This window comes from Salminus brasiliensis, chromosome 5, assembly GCF_030463535.1.
Source record: "Salminus brasiliensis chromosome 5, fSalBra1.hap2, whole genome shotgun sequence".
In the NCBI taxonomy this organism is placed as follows: Eukaryota; Metazoa; Chordata; class Actinopteri; order Characiformes; family Bryconidae; genus Salminus; species Salminus brasiliensis.
The window spans coordinates 10,373,222-10,400,066 of NC_132882.1; the positions used below are offsets into that span (position 1 = coordinate 10,373,222).

The 26,845-nt window shown below is 41.5% G+C and overlaps 1 protein-coding gene across 3 annotated transcripts in view; it reads left to right on the forward strand.

The window, feature by feature from the left end:
• pard3aa (par-3 family cell polarity regulator alpha, a) overlaps window positions 1–26,845 on the forward strand; it is a 536,573-nt gene that overhangs the window by 257,181 nt on the left and 252,547 nt on the right. For all 3 annotated transcript variants that reach the window (XM_072679366.1, XM_072679367.1, XM_072679368.1), the window contains 2 exons: window positions 3,632–3,771; window positions 7,856–7,984. In XM_072679366.1, the coding sequence (XP_072535467.1) occupies window positions 3,632–3,771; window positions 7,856–7,984 (269 nt within the window). The remainder of the gene's footprint in view (window positions 1–3,631; window positions 3,772–7,855; window positions 7,985–26,845) is intronic.

A 26,845-nucleotide genomic window follows, 5' to 3' on the forward strand; every position in this document is an offset into this window, starting at 1 on the left:
GTACCTACTAGGGGATGCCTGGTGGTACCTTCCAGAAGTGGTCCAGGGAACCACCTGTGAACCAGTGACAGGGCCGATCATTGATGCAATCCATGGAGTCCTCACCTTACAACACACAGGTTTTAAAGGATCTACTGCTAATGTCCTGGTGCCAGATACCACAGGATACCTTTCGAGGTCTTGTGGAGTCCATATTCGAATGCTCAGATCTGTGCCTGCACAAGGGGAACCTGCTCAATATTAGATATTGTGTCCCAATTTAATGGTTCTCTGGCATCAAAAATGGTCCTGCTGTTGATTTTAATGAGTAACGATATTTGATCTAACACACGTAAATGAACTGGTAAAAGGAAGCTGAGCTGGTGGAAGTGGATAGAGGCACCACCAGTAGATGATGAACGTGTTTCAGGTTACTATTTGGAACGTCCTCTGACAGAGCTGTCACACTCTTATAAACAAGTGCCATGAAAATCAGCTGCATATTAACATAGACCTTTCATTTCTTACACTGACTGTGGGGTTGACCTTGTGTGTAGAGTATGGAGAGTATGAATCACGTGGCCTGCCTGGCCTGACCTGGTTCAACTCCAGTAGATGTTCCTGCCAGCCCAGTGCCTTTATTTAAAGCCTTACCGACTGGCCAGCTTTCAGGACTCTGGATGGATTACTGTAGGTATTTTTTCCTCGTGGCAGAGCTAGGTTTCAGAGTTTGTTTTGAATTCCAGTTTTATGGGCTAAGATGTTTGGCTTGTTCAGATTCCTCAGATTGGTTTTGTTTCTCTTTCCCCCGGCTGGCTGCTGGATGACCATGTTTGGCTAGTTTAGGCCTTTTCCACTCTCAGATGAATCATCGCTCATTTTAATGATTTATATATATAAATATATATATATATATATATATATATATATATATATATATATATATATATATATTGGTGGTGGTGGTGGGGGGGTCCTACAACAGTATTTCAAATAGCCTAATCCCAGTCTCTCACTCTCTCTCTCCTCCTTGTTCTTCCTCTCGTCTCTATTAGTCCATGAGGACTAATCAAATAATGGACCATCCAGAGCACTTTTTCCATTTTCACCTCCGTTTTAAGAAGCCATGCTGCCTTATGCCCACATTTAATTAGCTTTTTGGGATGGGGACTTTTTGCCTAATTCAAAAGGAGAAAACATTTTTTTTTTTTTCTTTTTTTCAACATTTTCTAGTTACATTAGCAAGAGGAAAAGGGGGGAAAAAGGACAGAAGACATCAGTGATTAATTAGCAGCCGACTGTTAGAGATGCAGTTCTCTAATTACCTGATTGAACACCATTAGTGGTGGGCTGTGCTAATATCCTAAGAGTTGGAAAAAGGACATCAGATAATATGTAATAACCCCTCAGGTCATTACTGAAGGAGTGCTTTTTCCTATCATGGCCGGAAGTCTACAAAAGTTAAAAAGTCTGGAATCATCTGCAGGTACATGTAGAAAATAATGCTTTTATAATGTCAGTGCTCTGTGTGCATCATTATTAATTATCATCATCGTCATTATCATTATTATCAACAACAATAATATGTCACAATTAGATTTTTGTTACAATGTTTGGCAGTATTAATAATTAACATACTTAATTAAATTGACTTAATTTAATTGAATTATTGGATTATTATTAGTATCATAATTGAACTTGCATATCAGCAGCTCAAAATAGGTAAGCATGATTTGTATCAGAACATTTAGTCTTTACACCCGTCTCAAGTCAGAAACTTGAAGTGAGTGTAAACAAGCAAACAAAGAAAGTGAGTGTAAACAAATAAAAACATTAATTAATTAATAACATAACTAATAACATAAAACGGTGCTTTCTTTTGCACACTGACAGAGGAGCTTGTTGAAAGCCTAATCATGTATGGGCTACATTGTCGTTTTATGTGGCATCCTGAAAAACTTCCTGAACTTCATCTGTGTGCCTTTGCTAATTGACTGCATGAATGAATGAATGAATGAATGAATGAATAAATAAATAAATAAATAAATAAATATCATCATTCATCACTTAACTTAGTTTTGTTCTAAAACTTTTAAACTAACACATAAATCTATATTGTCACACTCATGCAAAAATCTTGTATCTGTAAAATGACAGGAGGAGGAAAAACCTCACTATAGAGCATTTCTATTGGTCTATTCATTATAAACTTTTGACTCAATGGCAAAATGTGAAAAATGACAAACATTGAAGTAAGGTCTTTGGGTGACAGTAAATACAATGTAATTGAATAAATTAACAACAGCTGTGTAAGTTAGTAAGCTGAACTGCAGAAATGCATCAGGAGCACTAAAACTATGTTTTAGTGGCGTACACTTGCTCCTGGGTTAAGTAGTCTGAGAGCATTGCTCTCCGCCCGGCCAAAGGCAAACAAGGCTGACTTGATGGCTACAAATGTGACTTGAAATGAAGATGCACGTTCCGTGGCCCACCTATCGCTCTTTGCATCGTCTCCCTGCTCTGTCTGCGTTCTCTGAGTAATGCAGGGCCACTGTGGTGATAAGGTCAGCGCTGCTGTCCACTCGCTGCTCTGACCAGAGAGCTCACTTCTCTCTCCAGCTTTACTCCATCAGCCCATTTATATTCATTTGCCGCTCCCAAAAAGGTCGTTTTGTAGACGGCGGGCAAATTGCTTTAGAGGTCCCACGTCGGAACCCTTAACAACGTTTGGTTGGGATTTAGTAGCGTCTGTGGCAAGCCGTAAAGCTCCATTTGCCTGATGCATCAGTGCATCAAGCCCCATCAAAGGCTAAGTTTGAGGGCACCACTGCAAAAGAGGTCGCACTACCTTGCCCTCATAATGAGTGGCTAATACTCCCTGTGCTAGACCTTTTCTGAGCTGGCATAGGGACTTAAACAAACACTGTCATCATGCCACTACATTTATAAGGCCTGTTACGCAGCTGTGGACGAAGCTAAATTTGACCCTACTCCGCTCACAAAACATTCAATTAGGGGTTTGCAGTTTGGGCTTGTGTTTAGAATGCTGTATGTTATGGTTTATACATGCACATATGGGCAGTCACACCCTGCTGGAGTATATGCAGCCTTATTTTCACTCCAGCTTTGAAAATAGTCATGCTAATGGCCTGTGATTGGTTATTAGATACAGTAGTTTTTAGGCTTTAGCCTGGGCTGTAATTTCACTGTGGTCAATACATAATGCTTTTGACAGTGTTAGATTTAGAAAGTACCTTGTGGCTGTGTGTGTGTGTGTGTGTGTGTGTGTGTGTGTGTGTGTGTGTGTGTGTGTGTGGCCATACTCGCAGTGTGAGAAGTTGAAAATAGAGTAACAGGCAGAGACAAATTAATAACCAAGACCTTGTCTTATTGCATGTAAGATTTCCAATATACTAAAATAACTTTTCAAAGACAATTACACGGCCAGCTATACTATACAGTGGAAGTCAGAAAAGAAAACGCTTCATCAGTGAGGTGGTCATGGTGTGAAAGTTCTGTATATTTACTGATACTCTGTACAGTCTGTTATTTTCCAAAACTGATACGGCCATGGTCTTAAAACTGCTTCTCTAAAGAAGACACAGAGGGTCTAAAACCATGTTGTAAAATATTGTGTTGTTCCTTTCTGCAGGTCCAGAGGGGCTGGGTTTCAGTATTACATCGCGTGATGTCCCCATCGGAGGCTCAGCCCCCATCTACGTGAAGAACATCCTTCCTCGTGGAGCTGCTATCCAAGACGGACACCTGAAGGCCGGTGATCGGCTGCTGGAGGTGAGAGAAAGAGGCAATTGTTTAGCTTAACCTGTGACATCACAAAATTACCCCCTGCCTACTACTACATCTACTACTACTACTACTACTATTCCTACTCATACTACTGATTCTTATACTACTACTACTACTACTACTACTACTACTAGAGCTACTACTATTATTCCTAGTAATGCTGTTTTTACTAATACTGGCACTACTATGATTCCTCCTACTGCTGCTATTACTACTACAAGCTGCTCCTACTATTACTGCTACATCTATAGCTACTACTACTAAATCTGCTACTAGAGCTACTACTACTATTTCTAATAATGCTGTTTTACTAGTACTGCTACTTCTACTGCTACTACTACTACTACTACTACTAGTACTGCTACTACTACTACTGCTACTAGAGCTACTACTACTATTCCTAATATTGCTGCTACTACTACTGCTGCTACTATTGCTGTTGCTAATACTGCTACTAATACTACTACCTCTGCTACTAGAGCCACTACTACTATTCCTAATACTTCTGCTAGAGCTGGTGCTGCTACTACTACTGCTAATACTACTACTACTATCTCTGCTAGTACAGCTACTACTACTAGTATTGCTACTACTACTGCTACTACTAGGGCTGGTGCTGCTACTACTACTACTGCTGCTAGTCGAGCCACTACGACTATTCCTAATACTGCTACTAGAGCTAAAAGAGCTACTAATTTTACTACTAGTACTAACACTAACAACAACAGCAAAAATAAGGATCCCTTGGTGCATAAAAATAAAAAAGTTGCTTTGCAAATTTTCGGCTTAGCTTTTGGTGCATTAAGCAAGCTAAATAAACATTAGACAAAAGAATATGAACACATCATTCTTCTCACTAATAAATGAACTGGGGCAGCAGGAAACTTCTTTCAAGCCTGTTGCTTTGAAACAGGCACAGACATTATTCTCTCTCACTCTCCCCTTTGTCCATGCATTTCTTACTTCCTGTTCTCCACAGCAGCTTTTTTTTTTTCTTCCAGAGGACATCCTGTCTCTGTCTGGTCCAGGCTTTTGTTTGTGGCTCCTCCTGCTCTCAAGCACTCCGGCCTCAGTGTAAAACACACACAAAATAAATAAATAAATAAAAACGCTGTAGGTGATGGCTGATTCACAGTGACAGGCAATCAGCAAAGGCCATTTGATTTGGCGGTAGAGTGGGCCACCTGCTCACTCTGGTGCAGTTGCCGGTTCCTGGTCCCGCTCTGCAGAGGCTGACTCAGACCTTTATTCTGGCCCACAGAGCGCGGACTGAGTCATGAGGTCACCTTGCTCCATCTCCACGCCGCTCTGCATGCACTCATCCTTCGTCAGCATCATCGCAGTCACGCTGGCCTGTAAATTATTGCTGCTCTCTCGCTGCATGTTTGGCTGAGTTGGGTCTGATTTGGTAGCAGCAGGTTGTGGAACAAGATGCATAAGTGGAAAGTGAAAATAAATTGCGGACTCTTGCTTTTTTATGGTTATTTATAGTTTATACTTTATATAATTATTTTTTGTTATATATTCCATAGACATCAATCAGGTATTCCATTTTAATTCTATATGAATAATAGTATCCCTGCTTTTCCAAGGAGTTATGTGTAGGGACATGTATTCATCCCAAACAGTCATGGGATGGATGCTACTGGTTGGTGCCTGTGGTTGAATGGAGAACATATGGTAGCCTATGTGTGAAGATTAATGAACGTAATGCAGAATCAAATTTTACAAGCACAAGTTCCACCCAGAAACATTAGTTAGCAATGTGCAATGATGAGCTCAGGTAATGCTGACCATGGCTGTAAATAACATACAGGGGCTAGAAGACCCACCTCCTCCTTTCAAATCAGCAAGAGTGTGTTCCTCTGACTTTTCTTTGGCAGGGTTGGGCTCAAACTTGGGTTTAAACATAGCCTTAGAAGAACAAACTGAAATTCTATTTTATAATAATAATAATAATAATAATAATAATATAAATGTTATTCTTATTCTTCTTATTATTAATAATTTATTTATTTATTTATTTTCCAGTCCTACATAAAAGAAGTGTGACCTACAAGAGTGTGTTCACTGTATATTTTCTGTTTACACATTTTACTGCTTAATTAATACACTCCAGGCTGTTTCAACACCTCGGGGGGAGACCATACGACCCTAGGGGGAACAAACTGTAACTCGTGCTGCTGTCTGTCCAAAATATTTAAGCAGCGTTTGGGGATTTTGTTGCATTTTTCTTGTTGTACTGACCCTGTACTGCACCATGATGTTTAAACCATGGAGTGAATCGAACTGTGACTTCTGTGTACTGCTACACCTCTTAATATGCCACAAATAATTACATGATTTTACATGATTTCCTTAATTAATCGTCAGTGGTGACTGTTGTTTTTTCTATAAACATTGCTTTACAATAATACTCTCAGAATACACACTTGTTTTATACTTTAAATGCATATTTACAATCAGTTACATCACCTAACTAACCTGAGTCCTCTGATTTGGGCAGTCAGTCATCATATGGGCCATAACACTCTGGCCAGTTGGGGTTTTTGGCAAATGACCACTCTTGTTCTGCATCGTTTGTTCACTTCGCAGCACGAATGCTTGTGCTGAATTTTACTGATTTAATGTAGCGTCTAAAAGCTCAGGCAGAGAGCTGTGAACTGCACACCGAAGCTGCACCTGTGAAACTTGGGTGAGAGATCTATTATTGTAATTCATGAGTACAGGGTGTGTGAATTAGAGTGTCAAAAGAGCAAGTCACTGGAGGTTTGTCACATTGGAAGAACAAAGGAGAGGGGAAGAAAAATGCAACAATGATCAGGGTGTAATGGAGGGGACAGGCAGTGGCAGGGAAATCTCAGCAGATTAGAGATCAGTTAGAAAGCCCAAAAAACAAACAAGCTTACTGTACAGCTTCACATTTTCAAAGATACAGAATCCACTCAGAATGCCTTCCTTCTAGTTTCCATCAACTTACAGTGCTCTGAAAGAGTGCTTACCTCCCTCAATATGTCTTTTTTTCATATTTGTCACATTTAAATGTTTTAAATGATCATCCAGCTCATTTAAATTTAAGATCATGACAACACAAGTAAACTTACAATGCTATTAAACGGCCTTTTTCCAAACCTACATAATATGTCAAAATGTTTGTGGACATTTATTCTAATGAATTCATTCAGCTACTTTGAGTTGCACACCTTGCTGACACAGAGGTAGGGTGATGATCATCCAACATCCTGGTCACACTCACCCTCTTGTTGTTGAATGCAGTCAAATCTGCTCAGCAATGCTCCGAAATCTAGTAGAAAGCCTTCTTCTCTAGACAGACTCTTGATTTTAAAAGAAACAAAGAATGAGCGGGTGTCCCAATACTTTTATCTTGGAGTATATCACTGAATGTGGAAAAGTTCAGTAATTGCTCCTCTAAACCTAAACTGGTTTTGACAATTTGTGATGAGTGCATTTCTGTAAAGGAATTGTGGCTCAGTTTGGTTTTAATTCGGCTACACTGGAAGGTTTCCAAACATGAACTGCTTGCATGAACATGAAGGTCTTGCCACAGCATCTCAGTGTGATTTAGGTCAGGACTTTCAGATCATTGTCCTGCCACGTAACACAACTGCTCTTGAGCGTTAGGCAAATGTAAGGGTTTATTGACTGAGTAAAACACTAATATTAGAATAAATACAAAGCACACTCATGCCTGGAGTGGGGATGACAGACTGCTATTTTAAGGTAAATAATGTTGCTTTAATGTACTGAACTGTGATGTCTATGTACCGTTTTGTTTCTATAAACATTACAATAATGATCAAAGATCTTAGAAAACACATTTATTTCATACTTACATATTTACATTCAGTTTCATCATCTGACAAGTCCTCTAATTTGCTCAGTCAGTAATTATATGGGCCATAACCCTCTGGCCAGTTGGGGAATAAAAATGTAAGTGTTTATTGACTGAGTAAAAAACTAATATTGGAATAAATACAAAACACATTCAGGCGTGGTGATGACAATGTTGATAATGTTGCTTTAATGTATATTGTGTCTGTCTGTGTAGGTAAATGGTGTGGATCTGAATGGGAAGTCTCAGGAGGAGGTTGTTGCTCTGCTCCGCTCCACTCCGATGGGAGGCACTGTGAGTCTGCTCGTCGTCAGACAAGAGGATGCATTTCTGCCTCGTGAAGTGGTGAGACACACAAACATGCACGCACGCACACACACACACACACCATTTCTCCTTTTTCATTTTACATTATATCAGTAATCACTGTAGAAACACATTTCTCTTCCCTAGTTTCTTTTTTTCAGCAGTTCTCAGTGTCTCACGTTTGCTCTCATACGTTCTTCCCATCTTTCTGTGTTTCAGTTCCTTTTCAGCCCAGTTCACTCATATGCCATAAAAACAGCCATTTAAAATGGAATAGAGTTTACACACACAGCTTGTCCAGTCCCTGTAGAGATCTACTGCCTCTTAAGCAGATGAGAACACAAACCTATTGGAACATGCCCAGTATGAGGCGTGGGCTAGAGGGGTATAAAGCCCCCAGCATTGAGCTGTGGAGCAGTGGAATTGTGTTCTCTGGAATGATGGTGCTCTATCCAATTCTTTTGGGATGAGGTGGGGTGTTAATCATTCAACACGCTGACCTCACTAATGCTCTTGTTCGCTGAATGCAATCAGTTCCTCACAGCAATGCTCAAATCCTTCCCTGGACAGTAGAGACAGTTACTCCAACAAAAGCAGGATACAGCCTTGATTTCAGAAGAAACAATGAATGAACAGGTGTCCTAATAAATTGAATGCCATCCTGCACTCTACAGTTCTACAAAAGGCGATTGGAGTGATCCATAGAGAAGAAGAAGAACCTTTTAACAGGTTACAGAACCCAATCTCTCCACTAAAAAACTGTTCCTCATGGAACCAAAAGTGGTTCTTCTTTGACATTGCTCACAGAACCAATTGTAGCACCTTCATTTTTATAAGTGTTCATTCCCTCCTTCCTAGATGAGTCCTCGGTCCTGAAATAACAGCCTCTGCTGTTCTGGGCTTGCACTCGATGCTCTACCATTGCTGTGAAAATTTGATTGCATTTAACCATAACAGCTGCATCAGTGAGGTCTGGTACTGATGTTGGATAATAAGTTCTGAATCATGGACGCCACAAATGACTCATCCCAAAGCTACTGGATGGATCTCTATCGTTCCATGTACAAGCGGTTTGTGTGCAGCTGAAATCCTGTCAGTAATGGATCATTAAAAAGGTTAGGGTTATAATTGGGTTCGAGATGTGTCTGGATACTTTTGGACATGTAATGTATATTAGAAGCATGACAGTTTAGAGTCGTGTGTTTTGGGTCAGTCTGAGTTGGGCAGCTCTGTTATCTGGTCAGTGTTTGTCCACACTGTTTCCCCGAGTCCTTTCTTGACTCTGCCTAACCTGTTTAAACTGGAAGGTCAGGGCGTCTTTCGCTTCCATTCCCAATTCCTTGGGAATGAGGTAAACAGATGGTATTGAATGCTACATGAAATGCATATGGCCCATGCATGCGTAATGTATATGGAGTCTGTAATCATGTAAAGTTGATGGAAGGCAGTGGTAGAGTGTATGAGACTCCTCGGCCATGGGGCAGAGATTCCTGTCCTGCAGAGCATTTCCTTCTCCAACAGGACATGATTAAAAGCCTTTTAAGGAAATTGTGGGATTCAGGTTCACATTCACCAAACCAAACTAGACTTGCTCTCTTTTTTGCCCATTTGCTCTCCTGATTTCTTTCTTGCTCTCTACCTTTCTATTGCTTCTCCTCTCTTGCTCGCTCTCTCTCTTGCTCTCTTTCTTACTCTTTGCTCTTTTTTTTTTGCTCTTTCACTGTCTTGTTCTCTCGCTTCTTTTCACTTGCTCTCTCTTTCTTGCTCTCTCTTTTTTTGCACGCTCTCTCTCGCGCTCTCACTCTCTCTCTCTCTCTCTCTCGCTCTCTCGCTCTCTCTCTTGTGCTCTCTCTCTTTCTCTTGCTCTCTCTCTCTCTTGCTCTCTCTTGTACTCTGCCTTGTTCCCTCTTTTTTCCCTCTCTCTATCTCACTCCTTTTTCTGTTACTTGCTTGCCCTTTTCCTCTCTCTCTTTATGTGTATCATTCTTGCTAAGATTTATCCAAAAGAAAAGAAGAAAAGAAATATAAGATTAAGAGAAGAAAAGACAGAGCGAGTGGTTGGATGCTTCATTACTCTCTTCGGCACATTAAGATTCAAAAAGAGTCAGCTTTGGCTCCTCAGCATTAAAGCATCTCAATAATCCATACACTCATGTTCATAAAAATCAGATTAGCAAGACGTCATCCCACAGCTGTGAGTTACTGCAGACCAAGCAGATAGAGCGAGCGAGCAAGCGGGCGGTTTATTGCATCTGTCATTTTGAAAGAGGGTTGTGAGGTGGGCATTGGCTGGGTGGATGTATAGGGTTGGGTAAGGTGGAAGGACGGCGCGGTGATATGTAGGGAAAGATTGTTGATCTTGGCAGTTGGAATGAGGAGACGTTGCTGCGTCAGGGATTTATCAAGCAGAACATTCTAAATCCAGCTCAGTGTGTGGTGGAAACACACAGCCACAGAAGATTCATGTTTCCAGGGCTGTTCCAGTCTACTGCTGGACACACATCTCAGGAACGGGACTATTACCAATGATTCATTGTTTTATTGATGCCTCTATGGACCCTATTTGTAAAGATGCTCTGTGACAACATCTGTTGTGAAAACTGCAGTGTGCACTATATGGACAAAAGTATTGGGACACTTGCTCATTCATTGTTTCTTCCAAAATCAAGGCTATTAAAAGAGCTTATCCTGCTTTTGTTGGAGGAACTGTCTCTGCTGTCCAGTGAAGGATTTCTACTTGTGTTGAGCATTGCTGTGAGGATTTTATTGCATTCAACAACAAAAGGTTTGGTGAGGTCAGCATGTTGGATGGTCACCACCCCAATTCATTCCAAAAGTTATGGATGGAGGCACCATCATTCCAACACTGGGGGGCTTTATACCCCTTTAACCCACACCTGACATTAGGCATGGTGCTAATAGGTTTATGTTTATCTGCTCGGCAGACAAGCTGTATTTGTGTGTGTGTGTGTGTGTGTGTGTGTGTGTATGTGTGTGTGTGTGTGTGTGTGTGTGTGTGCATTTGCACATCTGTGTCAGCAATGGGTTACATTTAAACAAATATTGTAAGTTAATTTCAGATTAATTAAGTATTAATCAATTATGTGACCAACTGAATCACTATACCTATTCTGCAGATCCCACTCATATCACCTTGCCCTCTCACTCGTCACTCATCACTCACTCTAATTGGCTACTACTTCAGTTGTGCAAAGAATCAATAGAAATGATACCTCCCCTCTCAGCAGAGTTTCTAGTACAAAGTGTTTGCATCATGTGGCCACTTTATTCACTGCTTGGTGTCTCATTAAATTTATTTTGTTAAAAAACTCATCTACATTTCATCTACATAGGGCTTTTGGGCTCTCTCTTCCCACCACACCACAAGCCCTGATTTCTCTCCAAGGTTCCTTAATATGAGCCTCAGTGAAACTTTAGCCCTGCCCCGAAGCCATCACACAAGCTAGCCACCAGTAGCAAGCATCCACCTGCACAGGGTGCACAGTCACAGCAGTGACCCTTTCAGAGCAAGAATGATTCACTATATTGAGACAAATAAAGTCACCTATCAAACCTATCAAAGTAGGTGGTTGTTGGCCATATTGGGCGGTGAAACCCACCACAGATGGATGACAACTGATTGGTTGACAAAGGCCTTAGGTTCCTTATGCATTCTGTTATGTGTCTCAGGCTCACTGTCATATGAAGATCTTAACATGCATTATTTTTTTCCAAATAATCATGTTAATAATCATGAGTGCCTCTCAGGTAAAAAAAAAAAAAAAAAAAAAGAAACAGTGGCCTCTTGGTTCTCCTGACCGTTTCTGCTGTGGAGCCAGGACAGATAAGCAGATCACTTGGTAATTAGTGCCTTTCTGACACAATGAGTCCACCTTCCCCTGAAGCGGAGCTGAGGAAGAAAGGGATGGCATTAGCAGCATCACTTGAAATATTATTTATTTCCTTCCTGCCACTTTGTGCATTTGATTAGCCTTCTTCGGTGCCCGTGGGAGCGCTGCAGAGTCTTTGGGCAGATGCTCCTCAGCAGAGGCGGTGACTTATTGATAAGGGCGTCAGCTCTAACCTTTACTCACAGTGTTAGGCGGTCCGCGGGGAACAGCTGAAAAATGAGCTCTGACGCCCCCACCCAACCCCTAGCCATCAGAGAGAGAGAGAGAAAGAGAGAGAGAGAGAGATGGAGGAAAAAAGAAAAGAGAACTGTGTGAAGCTTCAGTGAACTCAAAAGAGGCTGGGATCAATGGAGCGATGCCCTTGAAGAGAAGTGGAGAGTTAGTTTAAACGGAGGGAAGAAGAAAAACGCTGTGTGCCGTGAGGACACGGTGGGGTCATGTGAGGTAACCGATGCTCAGGTCTCGGCTGAGTGATGAGATGCCAGACGGGACTGATCCTGTGACCTCTTAATTATTATAGTCACTGTTATGGGACAAAGAAGGAAACCTAAGAAGTGTTCCACACTGTTGACAAAGCGTGACTGCCTGAGCCTTGAGAACTCTAAGCTGTGCACTGTCCGTCAAAAGATGACACTTGAAAATATTTTTAGAAACACAAGTGAACATTGTTCTTTGTTGACTGGCTCGTAGTATATGCAACTGGTTTGAGGGTTTAGGGCTTAGGGCTGCTAATGACTAGAAAGTTTATTTTAAAGGACACTTCAGATTAGGGCTACTGCTAATGACTGTTTAAAAATATTTTTTAATGTGTTTTATAGAAAACAGTTTAGGGTTTAGGGCTGCTGCTAGTGACTGTTTGGACATGTTATTTATAGGAAGCTATTTAGATTAGGGCTGCTGCCAATGGCTGGAAATTTAGTATAAAACTAGTTAGGGTTTAGCACTGCTGCTAATGACTGTTTAGCCATTTTCCTTTATAGGAAACGACATAAGCTGCTAAATACTATTTAGAAATTGTATTTTAAAGGAAACTATCTATCTGTTCTCTCTCTCTTGAATACAAGAAACTACTACAATGTGATATCATTAATATAGCCTGTCTGTCAACAAACCAAAGTTCAAAAACACTAATATGCTACAAAATATGTGGCCTGTGCACTAAGGCTAAGTTCTCATTTGAACACCATGTTATTTGCAGGCTGTAAAATTGTGATTCATTGCATTAACCTACAGAAGAACAAGCATGTTTTTTTATCACTCAGGTTTGAACAGGCTTCTCTGTGGTGGTACAACATTACCTGCTGTGTTGAAACGGGTCACTAGAGAAGGATGTTGCGTTAGGGGCAGCCTCCCAGTGAGCCTTTCTAATTGTGCTTTCTTTTCTCTGTAGCTGCCTAAAGCATGTTCAGATGTGCTGGTGGCACATTAAAAATAATAAAAAATACAAATCAACCATGAATATGCAAATTCACATAATTGCAGTGTCGACATAGTCGATTACACCAGTCTTAATGTAGAGAGTAGACAGTTTTCTTTGCAAAGTGACAGAAGTGCTATTTTGAGAATAATAAGAAAATGTTCCCTGGTTGTGATGCTGGTTCTCAAAGCTTTAAGAGACCTTTTGGTTTGCCATGTTGTGTACTTCACTTTACACACTTGTACAGTTTGAAAGTATGCATTTTTGCATAATTTTGAGCTGAAATTTAAACTGGTGATAAATCCTGCTACTCTGTGATGTTGGAGGGCTTCCTTGCTTACCTTGCTCTGTTTGTGGACACCCCTTCTGATTAATGCATTCAGCTACTTTAAGTTGCACCTTTTTATGCTGACACGGATGTGCAACTGCACATACACAGCTTGTCTAGTCCATGCAGACAAGTACTGCCAATAGAATAGACTCTCTGGAGCAGATACAGGTGAACCTATTGGCACCATAGCATTGGCTATGTGAAACTGTGTTCTCTGGAATAGTGGATCTCCATCCAGTACTTTTGGGATGAGTTTGGGATGAGGTGGAGTGGTGATCATTCAACGTGTTAAACGCTCTTGTTGTTGAATGCAATCAAAATCTCACAGCAATGCTCAAATCTTTATCCATTCCAGTGAAAACAGTTACTTTCACCAGAAGCCACAGCATTCCCAGACTTTTATTGAGCAGTTTGTTGGCTAGGTCCTGTTTCATGATCCAAGTTTCAGCAGCTGTGTAGTTTTATCTCATTATTGGTAGTTCAGATCTATGCCCGCTTCACATCAGCTTGCAGATGTTTGTGTGTCACGGTGTGTTTGAGAAACCCATGTTCCACATTAGAGTTGTAGAACTGCTGGGGGAAACTCTTACACACTACCCTGGTGTTCAGACATTTAGCATTAAAACTGCCGCTTGCTTTTATTGGACTAGTTTGGTCTGAAGGCTTTTTTTCCATTTATGGAGTGGAAGCAGAGCTGATAGCTGAAGAGATTTTGGAAGAACGATGGGATCTCAGGGAGGCAGACGGGGAGCTGGAGCAAACATGGTGATGATGGAAATGATGGAGACAGAGGGAGAGCGAAAGATAAAGCAGCAGGTTCTTGGCTGGAGGCTGATAGTGAAGCAAGGAGAGAGACAGAATTGGGAGGCATTGAAAATTCCCGCTGATAAAAAGTCCCCCAAAACAACAACAAATCCAGCATAACTGCAGCGAAAGAAGGGCCGCGTGGAGACAGACACGTTTCGCTTGATGAAATCTGCCTCCCCACTTTGTAGCGACACACACTTCAAGGTCCGACACTCACACTCCGAGGCCGCGGACGCTCTCCTTTGAATAATTCATGTCCACAGAGGCAATTACCCAGCACACTAATGCAGCACACGGCGGGATAGGGAGTGTGAGAGCATTAAAACTGCTCAGTACACAGACGCAGACGCAGACTCAAACACGCAGACACAATTCTGTTGTGTAAACAAAAAAAGGCCACTGCGGACCACCTGACCGCTATTGGTCCTAATTTATCGCCGCATTTTATCTCCCAGTGTGCATTGCTGCGAACGTGTCTGAGCTCCTGCGCTGTTTGGGTTGATTCTAAACTTCACTGACTACAGATTGTCTCTCTCTCTCTCTCTCTCTCTCTTTCTTTCCCTCTCTCACCCTGCAAAATAAGTAAGTCAATATCACGCCTCGGCAAACACGCTGGACAGAAGAATAAGAAGGGAAAAAGAAGTGGGAAACTGAAATACTGTGGGAGCAGGGTCCCTGAATGCTGATGTAAACTGACAACACCCACTTTTTCACCTGTTGAGTCGACTAACTACCACCATCAAAGCGTCACAACTAGGGAAAGTATGCCTCAGCCATCCAAACCTGGCCTGTTGCCTGCCGCTATGTTTAGTGCTTGTACTGAGAAAAAGCTGCTTGTGTATCCATCCTTTTATAGACTGAACAGGCCAAACAACAGCTTGCTTACCGTTTCACCTGGGTGTACAAGACTTCAGTGTTGTACATCAGACTGGGCTCTACACTACTACTTAATAAGTCATTGTTAATTAAAAGAATACAGTTCTATCGCTGGATAAAACAGGAAACTGCATTTTCTGGAGCAAATACTAAGCGGTTGTGCAGCTAAAGTGGTTCTTGCTGATTGTTGGGGTATCCCATGCTGGTGCTTGGTGGTTGCTAAGGTGTTGCTATGGTATAGGTGTTGGTTGCTAAGATATAATATAACTGGCTAATAGACCTGTGTCCACAAACATTTTGGCCAAAATTTGGGGTGCCAAAAGGTTTTGTCCAAATGCTGCTCTAAGCACAGCCAGTGCTGAGGAGCAATACAAAGAAAGTGTGCTGCTATTGTTCTCTCAGCTTGTGTGTAGGAGAGTGACATCAGCAGTGTGACCTTTCTGAGCATTTCACCTTTCATTCCTATGGGAAAAATGTACTATCATTTCCTGAAAACTGTACGATGTAACGATTCATGAAGCATAAAACTATGCTTTTAGTTCTATGTTTTTTGCCAAATTTGTTGGTTGTATCTTGAAAAATGTGAATAGAACAAAAATCTATTGCTTATGTGGAAACTGCGTGTCGGAAAAGCTGTATACAAGCCCGCACCACACGATCAGACCAAACAGTCTGGAAACTGTGTCAAAAACTGCTTTGCAATCTGCAACCATAGTTACAATGGCTAAGCACATATTACAGGTGCCTCCCATGTGAACAACTAACCAATACTTATATAGTATGCTTTCTTAACATCAGATATGTTCCATTAAAAAAATCTGTACTGTAAGCTAGAATGACAAAGTCCAGCATGTCTAAGAGTGTTACTCAACTTTATAGTACAGCTAATATAGTAATCAGCACTTCTAATTTACATAATAATAAACCTTTCTTTACCTTGAGTTTAACTGGTAACTGTGGGCAGGGAAAGCACTAACCTATGGAGGGCAGTGGTACTCCAGCACCAGGACCAGGAACCTCTGAGCTAGAGACTTGTATCTGCTGTTAAACCAATGCAACTCCACATTGTTGGACACTGTGTTGCTAACTCTAGTTGTGTTTCACATAGTATTGCAGTGGTCTTCACATTGATCCCAGACAGACATCTCTGGTCATCATGTGTACTTCAGTTGGGAAAGAGCTAAAAACTCTAAACTGATGACCACTTACTTGTTTGACTCAGATACTGAAGGCAAAATGTGGCACAATCATCTCCCATGGTTCTATCATCTGGAGATTGATAGTCCGATCCCCATCTGAGGCCAGGTGCCTCACTCTGGGTCACTCTCCCTCTCTGAGTGGGAGGGATGACCCTTCTAGTCCCCTTCACAATGCTGGCCAATGCAGATGTTTTCTGCTAAGCATACTGAGCTATTCCGCAGAAGCAAATGTGATGCTGCTTTACTCGACCAACTACTTGAAGCAGATGTTCAGCCTTCCAGCTGCCAGTTGGTGGCATTGTGTGTGATGAGGGAAGACAAATGTAGTGATAGTGGAAAGGGCCACCACTAAATTTAGTAAAAAAAAATATTTATTTATTTATTTATTTTTCCCAGGTCGTTCTGGCTGGTTGTTTAAAGACCGGGGCTTATCATACTACAGCTCATCATGTTGAGTGTTATTGTCCATGTTTCTGGAGAACCCAGAACCTCATATTTTTGTGTGACATCACCTGATTGTTGCCACAATTAACATATATTGAACAGTATAAATACAAGGGCCTTGTTGTACAAGTTTGTCCCCCTGTCAGCAAAGAATGAGCACTATGCTGATGTGCTGCCAGTATTTTGAAATTGCCGTTTCTGAGATTCCCAGATGAGAATATGCTGTTTTTTATATGTCAATACAACAAATCTGCAGTGGGTTTCCTGTGTCTTTATGTTGGAGCACATTAGCATGACTAATGCTTGTTAATCACAATTGTAAGTGCAACTTGTTGAAATGGGCCGTGGTCCCGACGCAAAGCAGCTTCCCACACTATGGAACAGATGACAGATCGGACGGCTGCATCGCCTCCGTTTAGCACAGAGCAGTAATTAAACACTGCATTAAAGTCCTCTTTATGATCAGATCAGAATTGTCACAGATCCATTAGAAGCCGGAGCTGCCAAGCAAAGAGAATCTTAATTGCGCAATTAATTTGAGCGTGCAGTTCTACTGACAGTTGGATTTATGGTTTCTGTGGAGGCCAACTTCAGACGAATGCCTGACAGTTTCTATTTTAATAACTGCTGCCTATTCTGGCTGTTCTACTGGCTCAGGCAGTATGAGCACTGAGCCCTGCTGCTGGATTTAGTCCAGGGTTCAAATCCCAGCTGTGCTGCATGCAGTGTTTCCTCAAGGACGATGATGATGATGCAACTGGCGTTGTCATGTTCTCTTATGTCGCCAAGCAACATATCAGCTAGTGTCCAATTATCAGGTTCTCCTTTGGGGAAGCTGAGGTGTGCAAGGTCACAAATAGTGGGGTCACAAAATCCATGATCTGATATGATATGAAGTGTTTTTTTTCATCCAGGGCGTTTTAACATTAACCCTTTTGTGGGATTGGTGGGATTGGCCGTGACTGGTTCCTGGATGGTACATTCCCACCTGTGGGGTTCAGCGTTCGGTATAGATTCAGCGACATGCCTGACACAACATTCAGCTGCAGTTTCATTAGTTTAGCAAATTTATACAGGTACCAGAACGTAACTGTGGCATCTGCTTAAGGTAGAAACTAAACTTCATGCTGCACGGCTAGGCCACCACTGACTTTCCGTGTTATTTATTACTTTATTACTTTTTAAAAAATCTTTATATTAGTCTGTTCCAGTGAATACAAGAGTCAAAATTGTGATGTCATGATTATTCATAATAATAATAGTAATTTATAATAATAATAATAATAATAATAACAAACTGTGAGGGTGTGTCAGATCCCAGAATGATTGACAATGGCTGTTGTTTTGCATGTTTTATATGTGGTGACACTCCATGACTCTGATTCATTTATTTACTGGATTTGACTGATAGAAAATATAATAGATAAGAAAAATATGATAGATAATATAATTTTAAAGAAATAAACAGCACAGAAAGTTTGCCATGTGCTTATCTCACAGCATGAAGCTGAAATTCCAGATTTCTACAAGTTCTGCACCATTTAAGATGGAACAGAAATTTCCAGTAAGCAGCTGGAGAATAAAACATATAATTTCCACCCATTTTTAGAAAATAACGAGGAAAAGACTTTAACAGCCCAGCCAACATGTTCATGTGGGGCTCACATGAGTGACGTGTGGGCTAGGTGGGTTCCAGATGGGCATGGGCTTCCCAAATTTGCCCAATATAGCCCACCTTAATCTCACATCCACCCAGGGCTCATATGCAATGTACAACCCAGAAAGGGCCCTTTATTTAACCCCTTCCTGTCCCATCAATTACCTTGGTGCGCATCCATATGCGGGGTTAATGTGGAACCCCAGGACAAAACGTTCTGGTTCCCAGTTGGGCTACCCATACAAGTCCCCCATGGACATGTTAGCTGGGAGGAGTGTTTTAAACTAGCACAGGGAGCTTAAACTACCAAGCATGGGGCCGGTATACTCTGCAGACTTGCGTTGATTAACGTAGGTGTTGGTGTGTTTGTTACACGCTGTGTGCTGGGGGTGGCAGGTTAGATAAAGTAGTGGAAGTAAAGCTGATTGCGGCATCACATTCAAAGCTTAGGACAGAGGTTGAATACACAGGATGGCATTCTCTTTCTAGAAGAAGATGATGTAAACATATTGCTGAGTCTAATTGGTTCTTTGGTGGATATGATTTCATATTTAGGGCCACATTTAGTCCTGCCTAACTTAAATTCAACAGAGGAAAACATACAAAACTAAGGTATGCTTGATAATGCCCTGATTTAACACTCTAGCCAAATGCCATGTTAACCCCAGTAACAATGCATCAGTGCAGCCTGATATACTGGAATGCAGTTTGGCGCAGTATGCTGCATTGTATTGTTAAATCCATACAAAAAATGTGATGACAGACTTTATACATGTCAGAGGAAGTAGCTGTTGAACACCTATTGTCCCCTCAGTCATAACATCCCTACTATTGTGTCAAAAATCAAATCCGATAGTTTGAATGACCCTTTGTCCTTCACAAAAAGCTGTCCTATTTTTTAGAGCTTGTGAACGGCTGTGAGAATATTGTCCGTTTGGGGAAAGTTTGTGAATCTGTGCGAATGCAAAAACAATCAGTCTTTTGTTTCATTTCCAACTCATTGCAGTGGACCTTTTCAGTGCATACTTTCTCAAATGGTCACAATTATTCACAGTAGATGATATCTCAGTGCCCTGAATAACTTTATACACACCACACTCACACACAAACACGCGCAAACAGCTTCTCCGGAGCCAAAACAGAAAGGTCAGAGCTCGACATTTCTGGCACTAGGCATTTCCTCTGTGTGCTGAATGCCTCTTCTGAATGTGAGAGGCAAAAGAAGTAAAACTGCAGAGACGCGTAGGTCATTGCTACAGCGGGTTTAGTTGGGATTACTGATGGACACACAGAGACCACAAAGTTTAGGAAGACCCCACCTATGATGCATTTTCAGTCACATTGAATAGTCTTGGCTGAGTGCCTGATCCTGCCTCTGTAGCCTGTTGAGTTGGAGAGTTGAAGAGTGGATTAGGCTGATTGAGAGCAGACAAGACCACTGCCTCTTAACTGACCAGTGCTGAGAGCTCTGCAGGGAAGCACAGCAAGGGTGGAGTGACCATCACAAGATGCTTTATTTTTAAAGAAATCAGTGTTCCACTAAGTCCAGCTGTAATCAGTCAGACAAGACATTTTTGAAGTTTGCTATTTTAGTTTGGCACTTGAACTAGGAGGCCAGTGTAGCTTCCATTTAATGGGTACTTACACCAGTCATCAATAACATAGCACCACCTACCTAATATAAAGTTAGCCCCATTGTGTAGTCTCCACAAGACTTCTAAATGTGTCCTGTAAGTTGTGAGGGGGGCTCCATGAATCACATGAACCTGTCACTGGCATACCAGATGGACCACTTTAATAGGAACTGACCACTGCATACCGGAAACCCCACAAGACTTCCCTGATGTTTGAGAGATGCCCTCACCCAGTTGCCTAGCTGTCACAATTAGCTCTTGTAAGAATTTTCATCGTGACAGCCTAGGAGGAAGATTGCTTCTAGCTTGGTAGAAGATTGAGGTGGTATTCCTTTTAGTCCTGCAATGGACATGCCTTTGCTGCCTGGTCCTGACAGTGACCTAACCTGCACAGCAACCATGAGAGAACCGTCTTCAGGATGATTGGAGACAGAAGTTAACTACAAAAGTTTTGGTTATTTATCGAGAGGGTGCTCTGTCCACCTCTATAATGAACAGGGCAGTAGTCTGTAGACTCAGAGAGGTGTTGCCTGCTTCTGCTTTAATATAATTAGCTGTCTCTGAGAGTTATGCTTTTGAGCTCGCTGCTTTATGGTGAGGATGAGGTCATGTTCTGCAAGTTTTGCTTACAAAGTACAAAAATGAGACAGGCACTTTCCTTCCTGTCCTTCTCCGCAGTACTTTCAGCCAAATGCCTCCATTCCAGGTGTCAGTGTGACGCTCTTTGCTAACTTGGCTTTCGATCCAGGGGGCAGGGCTGAGTCTGAGCCAAAGTGGCAGCAGACAGGAACACGCAGAGACTTGGCAGCCATGTGTCCTTTTGACAGTGTATGAATTAGCAGGTCGAGTAGGACCTGAGCTTTCTCACTTCAGCAGAACGAGGTGGCTCTGACAGTGGAAACGCTCTTAAAGCTCTGTCATTCACTTAGTTTGCTTCATCTGAACTCCTGCAAGTGATGTGCCTACAGGGCTTCAAAAGAGTTATTGCCTTCGTTTCCCATGTTATTTATATGTAATGACATAATTGCATAATTACATAATTATTTACATTCTGTTCTGACATGCTTGAGTCTGCACTTCTGACCCATTCCCAGCTGTTTCTTATCTATTACGGTGGATTCCAAATAAACAGAAAGTCAGTGGTCAGTGAGAGCGTCTACCTGTAATTAACTCTATATAACATTAGAATAAACCCAAATAAACAAAGTCAGTGGTCAGTGAGAGTGTCTACCTGTAATTAACTCTATATAACATTAGAATAAACCCAAATGAACAGAAAGTCAGTGGTCAGTGAGAGTGTCTACCTGTAATTAACTCTATATAACATTAGAATAAACCCAAATGAACAGAAAGTCAGTGGTCAGTGAGAGTGTCTACCTGTAATTATCTCTATATAACATTAGAATAAACCCAAATAAACATAAAGTCAGTGGTCAGTGAGAGTGTCTACCTGTAATTATCTCTATATAACATTAGAATAAACATAAAGTCAGTGGTCAGTGAGAGTGTCTACCTGTAATTAACTCTATATAACATTAGAATAAACCCAAATAAACCTAAGTCAGCGGTCAGTGAGAGTGTCTACCTGTAATTAACTCTATATAACATTAGAATAAACCCAAATAAACATAGTCAGTGGTCAGTGAGAGTGTCTACCTGTAATTAACTCTATATAACATTAGAATAAACCCAAATGAACAGAAAGTCAGTGGTCAGTGAGTGTCTACCTGTAATTAACTCTATATAACATTAGAATAAACCCAAATGAACAGAAAGTCAGTGGTCAGTGAGAGTGTCTACCTGTAATTATCTCTATATAACATTAGAATAAACCCAAATAAACATAAAGTCAGTGGTCAGTGAGAGTGTCTACCTGTAATTAACTCTATATAACATTAGAATAAACCCAAATGAACAGAAAGTCAGCGGTCAGTGAGAGTGTCTACCTGTAATTAACTCTATATAACATTAGAATAAACCCAAATGAAAGGCAGGCAAATGTCTGAGCTGTGCCTTAAAGACTCTATCCAGGTTCTTTCACTCCTCCAAATGGTGTATGATGTTCTCCAGCAATCTCCATTTTCTTCTCCTTGTCCCCCACTGATTGTTCCAGGGGCCATAAACCCAGCGTGACTTTTCGAAGGTTGGAGCGCCAATCAAACATGGCGCTTTGTCTGGTACCCCTGCTGGGAAAATTACCCCCACGCCCTTCCATTACCCATGCTGGGGACGTTTAACTTCAATTGCCTGTTTGAAACCTAGTTTTTTTTTCTCTCTCACTGAAATTGTCCCCTTGTTTTCTCTACTCTCCCTCTCTCCGGTTCTCTCGCTTGTCTTCCACTTACGTGTTCCCTTTTTTCGCCGTTTGATGATGAGCACCTGTATTGTCGGAGAGGGCTTTTACAGGCTGCGTTCGAAGCCTGCCAGCCCAAAAGTCGTGCCATGTTTGGGAGTGGGGGGAGCCAAGCGCTACCATAATTAAGCCTAATGTCGCCAAGTGCACCAGAAGACAATGGCGTTCCATTGACAACCTTTTTTTTTTCCCTGCACCAGTTTGGATGTGCCACCTGTTTTCGTTTAGTACTTTTTTCCAGCAGCTGTGGCAGTAATTAGCCTCTCTGCTCGTATGGAGGGGCTGAGCGCTGCTATTGTTAAGCAGCGGTAAACAAGCTGGTTTGGGCCATTTGGAGAGACATGCATGGCCTCCTGCAGAAAAACTCTGATCAAGCTGAGAGAGCACAACCAATCAGGAGCTGCTGTGATGCGGCACATGTCCTTTGTCCTGAATATGAGTTTGTTTATCGCTTAGGGTTTTCAGTTCTGACCATTGGACTGCTGGAACTGCTGCTAGGCCAACCATGCTAACATTCTGTTCTATCTGTGGACTGTCCATGCTTACCCATCTTGGTGTTCACCTGTCCCTCCTTTAAGTCTATTAATAATTTTGCAGATCCTTCTAATCTTGAAGACCTTTAAAGACCATAGCATGAAAATACATTAATTAAATAAACATGGGATAAACTGATGATGTCCTGCACACAAAACACAATTGTTCAGATGGTTTGACCTCTTTGACCTATTTGGTCACTGTTTGATTTGAGGGCAGTGGTGGGGCAAGCTGCCACCTCAGCCCATGAGCAAGGCTCTTAAACTTCTCTGCTCCAGGCCCGTCAAGGCATAGCTAACTCTGGTTTTCTAAGCTGGGATATGTGAAGAGGACAATTTTAGAATTTGTTGTACTGTAGTATCTCTGAAATCAGACTCACAGTTACATGAGCCCACTGGTCAGTCACTGAGGTCTCTGGTACTGGCATGAAGACAACCAAGATGACCCATTGTCCCAGCAACTAGAACAATATTCCATGATTGAAGATTTCTAGTTTAATAATCATCTTCAAAAAACAGTCCAAAGAAAGTGTTACCAGTAGAACCATACAACAATAGATTGCCCAGTTTTGATTACTATATGAGCCTGAAAGTTTGGATTTCACACTTTTGTCTCAACTTGTTTCAGTAAGCTGTGAGTGGAATAATAATTAGTTTCCAATTAATCTGTGCTAATCTGTGATCAGCACAGTTAAGGGTTAATAAACACAGTTAAGGGTTCACAATTTTCAAGATCCTGGCTGCAGATATCCAAAACTGTGTCCCTAAAACTGCAGCTCGAAAATGATAATCATGACCGACTGGAGTTCATCTGGAAATGAGCTGGAAATCATTTCAACCGTAAGGACTTCTCTATTTAGTCAGTCTTGCCAGTTCTGTGCCCTTTTCAATCTCTTTCTCTCTCGTCCTGCCTCTCCTTCTTTCTCTCTGTTTGTACCTGGAAGCCGGGAATGTGCATTAGTCTGAGGTGTTTAATATGCACTCTTTATCTGCAGTCGTCGGAGCAGAGAAACAGCGGCAGGAAAATTCATGTTACAATACTTATCATGCACAAGCCCTCTTCGCAATTACATCCTTGACTGATTTCTTTTAGGCACTTAAATTCATTTCCAATGACCTTTATGTCTTCGCCCCAGTCGGGCAGGAGAGCAGCAGAAAAAGGCAAACGCTGCTAATTGTTTCAGGTGAGGATGTGTCAGAAAAGTCTTTGAGGTTTTGTGAAAGAGGAAGAGGTGTTTTTTTTCTCCTCCCTCTCTCCCCACTTCAACTTTCTTTCTTTTTTGATTGTTTAGTGTCTTTATTCTCGTAGCTTAGGCTCTTAACACGTGTCACACTTACTTGCCTTTCTCTCATTCTCCCCCACACCCAAGATCCAAGAGTCAAAGTAGCTTATATAGTGTAGTGTAGATATTGGCATGCCATAGCATATATATATATATATATATATATATATATATATATATATATATATATATATTCAGGCTTCTGCAGATACTGTTGATCAGGCTGTTAATACCTGTGGGTGTGCGTCATGATTCATAGATTGGACAGAGGTGACACATTGCAGAGTTTACTGGTATTTGAAGATGCCTGTGAAGTGAACAGACTGATTGAAGTGAATACAGATCCTGTTATTTGAGAGTGGATAGACTTGACTTTGTCGCAAAGCAGATATTAATAATTGGCAAAAAGGAGTGACTGCATTTGGGCGTGCCAATGGTCATAGTGTGAAGGAAGTACAGTGGGGAGAACAAGTATTTGATACACTGCTGATTTTTCAGGTTTTCCCACTTGCAAAGCATGTAGAAGACTGTAATTTTTATCATAGGTACTCTTCAACTGTGAGTGATGGAATCTAAAACAAAAATCCAGAAAAATACATTGTATGATTTTTAAATAATTAATTTCCATTTTATTGTGGGAAATAAGTATTTGATACACCAGAAAAAGAAACTTAATATTTGGTACAGAAACCTTTGTTTGCAATTACAGAGATGAGACGTTTCCTGTAGTTCTTGACAAGGTTTGCACACACTGCAGCAGGGATTTTGGCCCACTCCTCCATACAGATCTCCTCCAGAGCCTTCAGGTTTCGTGGCTGTCGCTGGGCCACACGGACTTTAAGCTCCCTCCAAAGATTTTCTATTGGATTCAGGTCTGGAGACTGGCTAGGCCACTCCAGGACCTTAAGATGTTTCCTACGGAGCCACTCTTTAGTTGCCCTGGCTGTGTGTTTTGGGTCGTTATCATGCTGGAAGACCCAGCCACGACCCATCTTCAGTGCTCTTACTGAGGGAAGGAGGTTGTTGGCCAAAATCTCACAATACATGGCCCCATCCATCCTTCCCACAATACGGTGCAGTCGTTCTGTCCCCTTTGCAGAAAAGCATCCCCAAAGAATGATGTTTCCACCGCCATGCTTCACGGTTGGGATGGTGTTCTTGGGGTTGTACTCATCATTCTTCTTCCTCCAAACATGACGAGTGGAGTTTAAACCAAAAAGTTCTATTTTTGTCTCATCAGACCACATGACCTTCTCCCATTCCTCCTCTGGATCATTCAGATGGTCATTTGCAAACTTCAGACGGGCTTTGACATGCGTTGGCTTGAGGAAGGGCACCTTGCGTGCACTGCAGGATTTTAATCCTTGACGGCGTAGAGTGTTACTGATTGTTTTCTTTGAGACTGTGGTCCCAGCTCTATTCAGGTCATTGACCAGGTCCTGCCGTGTAATTCTGGGCTCATTCCTCACCTTCCTCAAGATCATTGATGCTCCACGAGGTGAGATTTTGCATGGCGCCCCAGACCGAGGGAGATTATCCGTTATTTTGCATTTCTTCCATTTTCTAATAATTGCACCAACAGTTGTTGCCTTCTCACCAAGCTGCTTGCCTATTGTCCTGTAGCCCATCCCAGCCTTGTGCAGGTCTACAATTTTATCCCTGATGTCCTTACAAAGCTCTCTGGTCTTGGGCATTGTGGAGATGCTGGAGTCTGACTGATTGAGTGTGTGGACAGGTGTCTTTTATACAGGTAACGAGTTCAAACAGGTGCAGTTAATACAGGTAATGAGTGGAGAACAGGAGGGCTTCTTAAAGAAGAAGTAACATGTCTGTGAGAGCCAAAATTCTTACTGGTTGATAGATGATCAAATACTTATTTCCCACAATAAAATGGAAATTAATTATTTAAAAATCATACAATGTATTTTTCTGGATTTTTGTTTTAGATTCCATCACTCACAGTTGAAGAGTACCTATGATAAAAATTACCGTCTTCTACATGCTTTGCAAGTGGGAAAACCTGAAAAATCAGCAGTGTATCAAATACTTGTTCTCCCCACTGTAGCTGAATTTGCAGGTGTATGGAAACATTCAGTCATACCAGTAGAACACCCAACAGAGAACTGCACACCATCAACATATAGAGCAGAGTGGCACACAAGAGGCCTTTGCCCACTTCTGCTCAAGACTTTTGAGAATCAAGAGAATTCACTACCATCTTAAATATTTTTTCAGGGGAAGGAGTCACACACACACACTCCACCATATATGTTGACATTTCTAATATGCAGAATATGCATGTGTCTGCATATGTAAGTATGTGTGTGTGTGTGTGTGTGTGTGTGTGTGTGTGTGTGTGTGTGTGAATGTGAATGTGATTTTACTGGTCTTTGAGGGTGCTTGTAAAGTGAACAGACTGATTGGAATGAATGCAGATCCTGGTATTTGAGAGTGG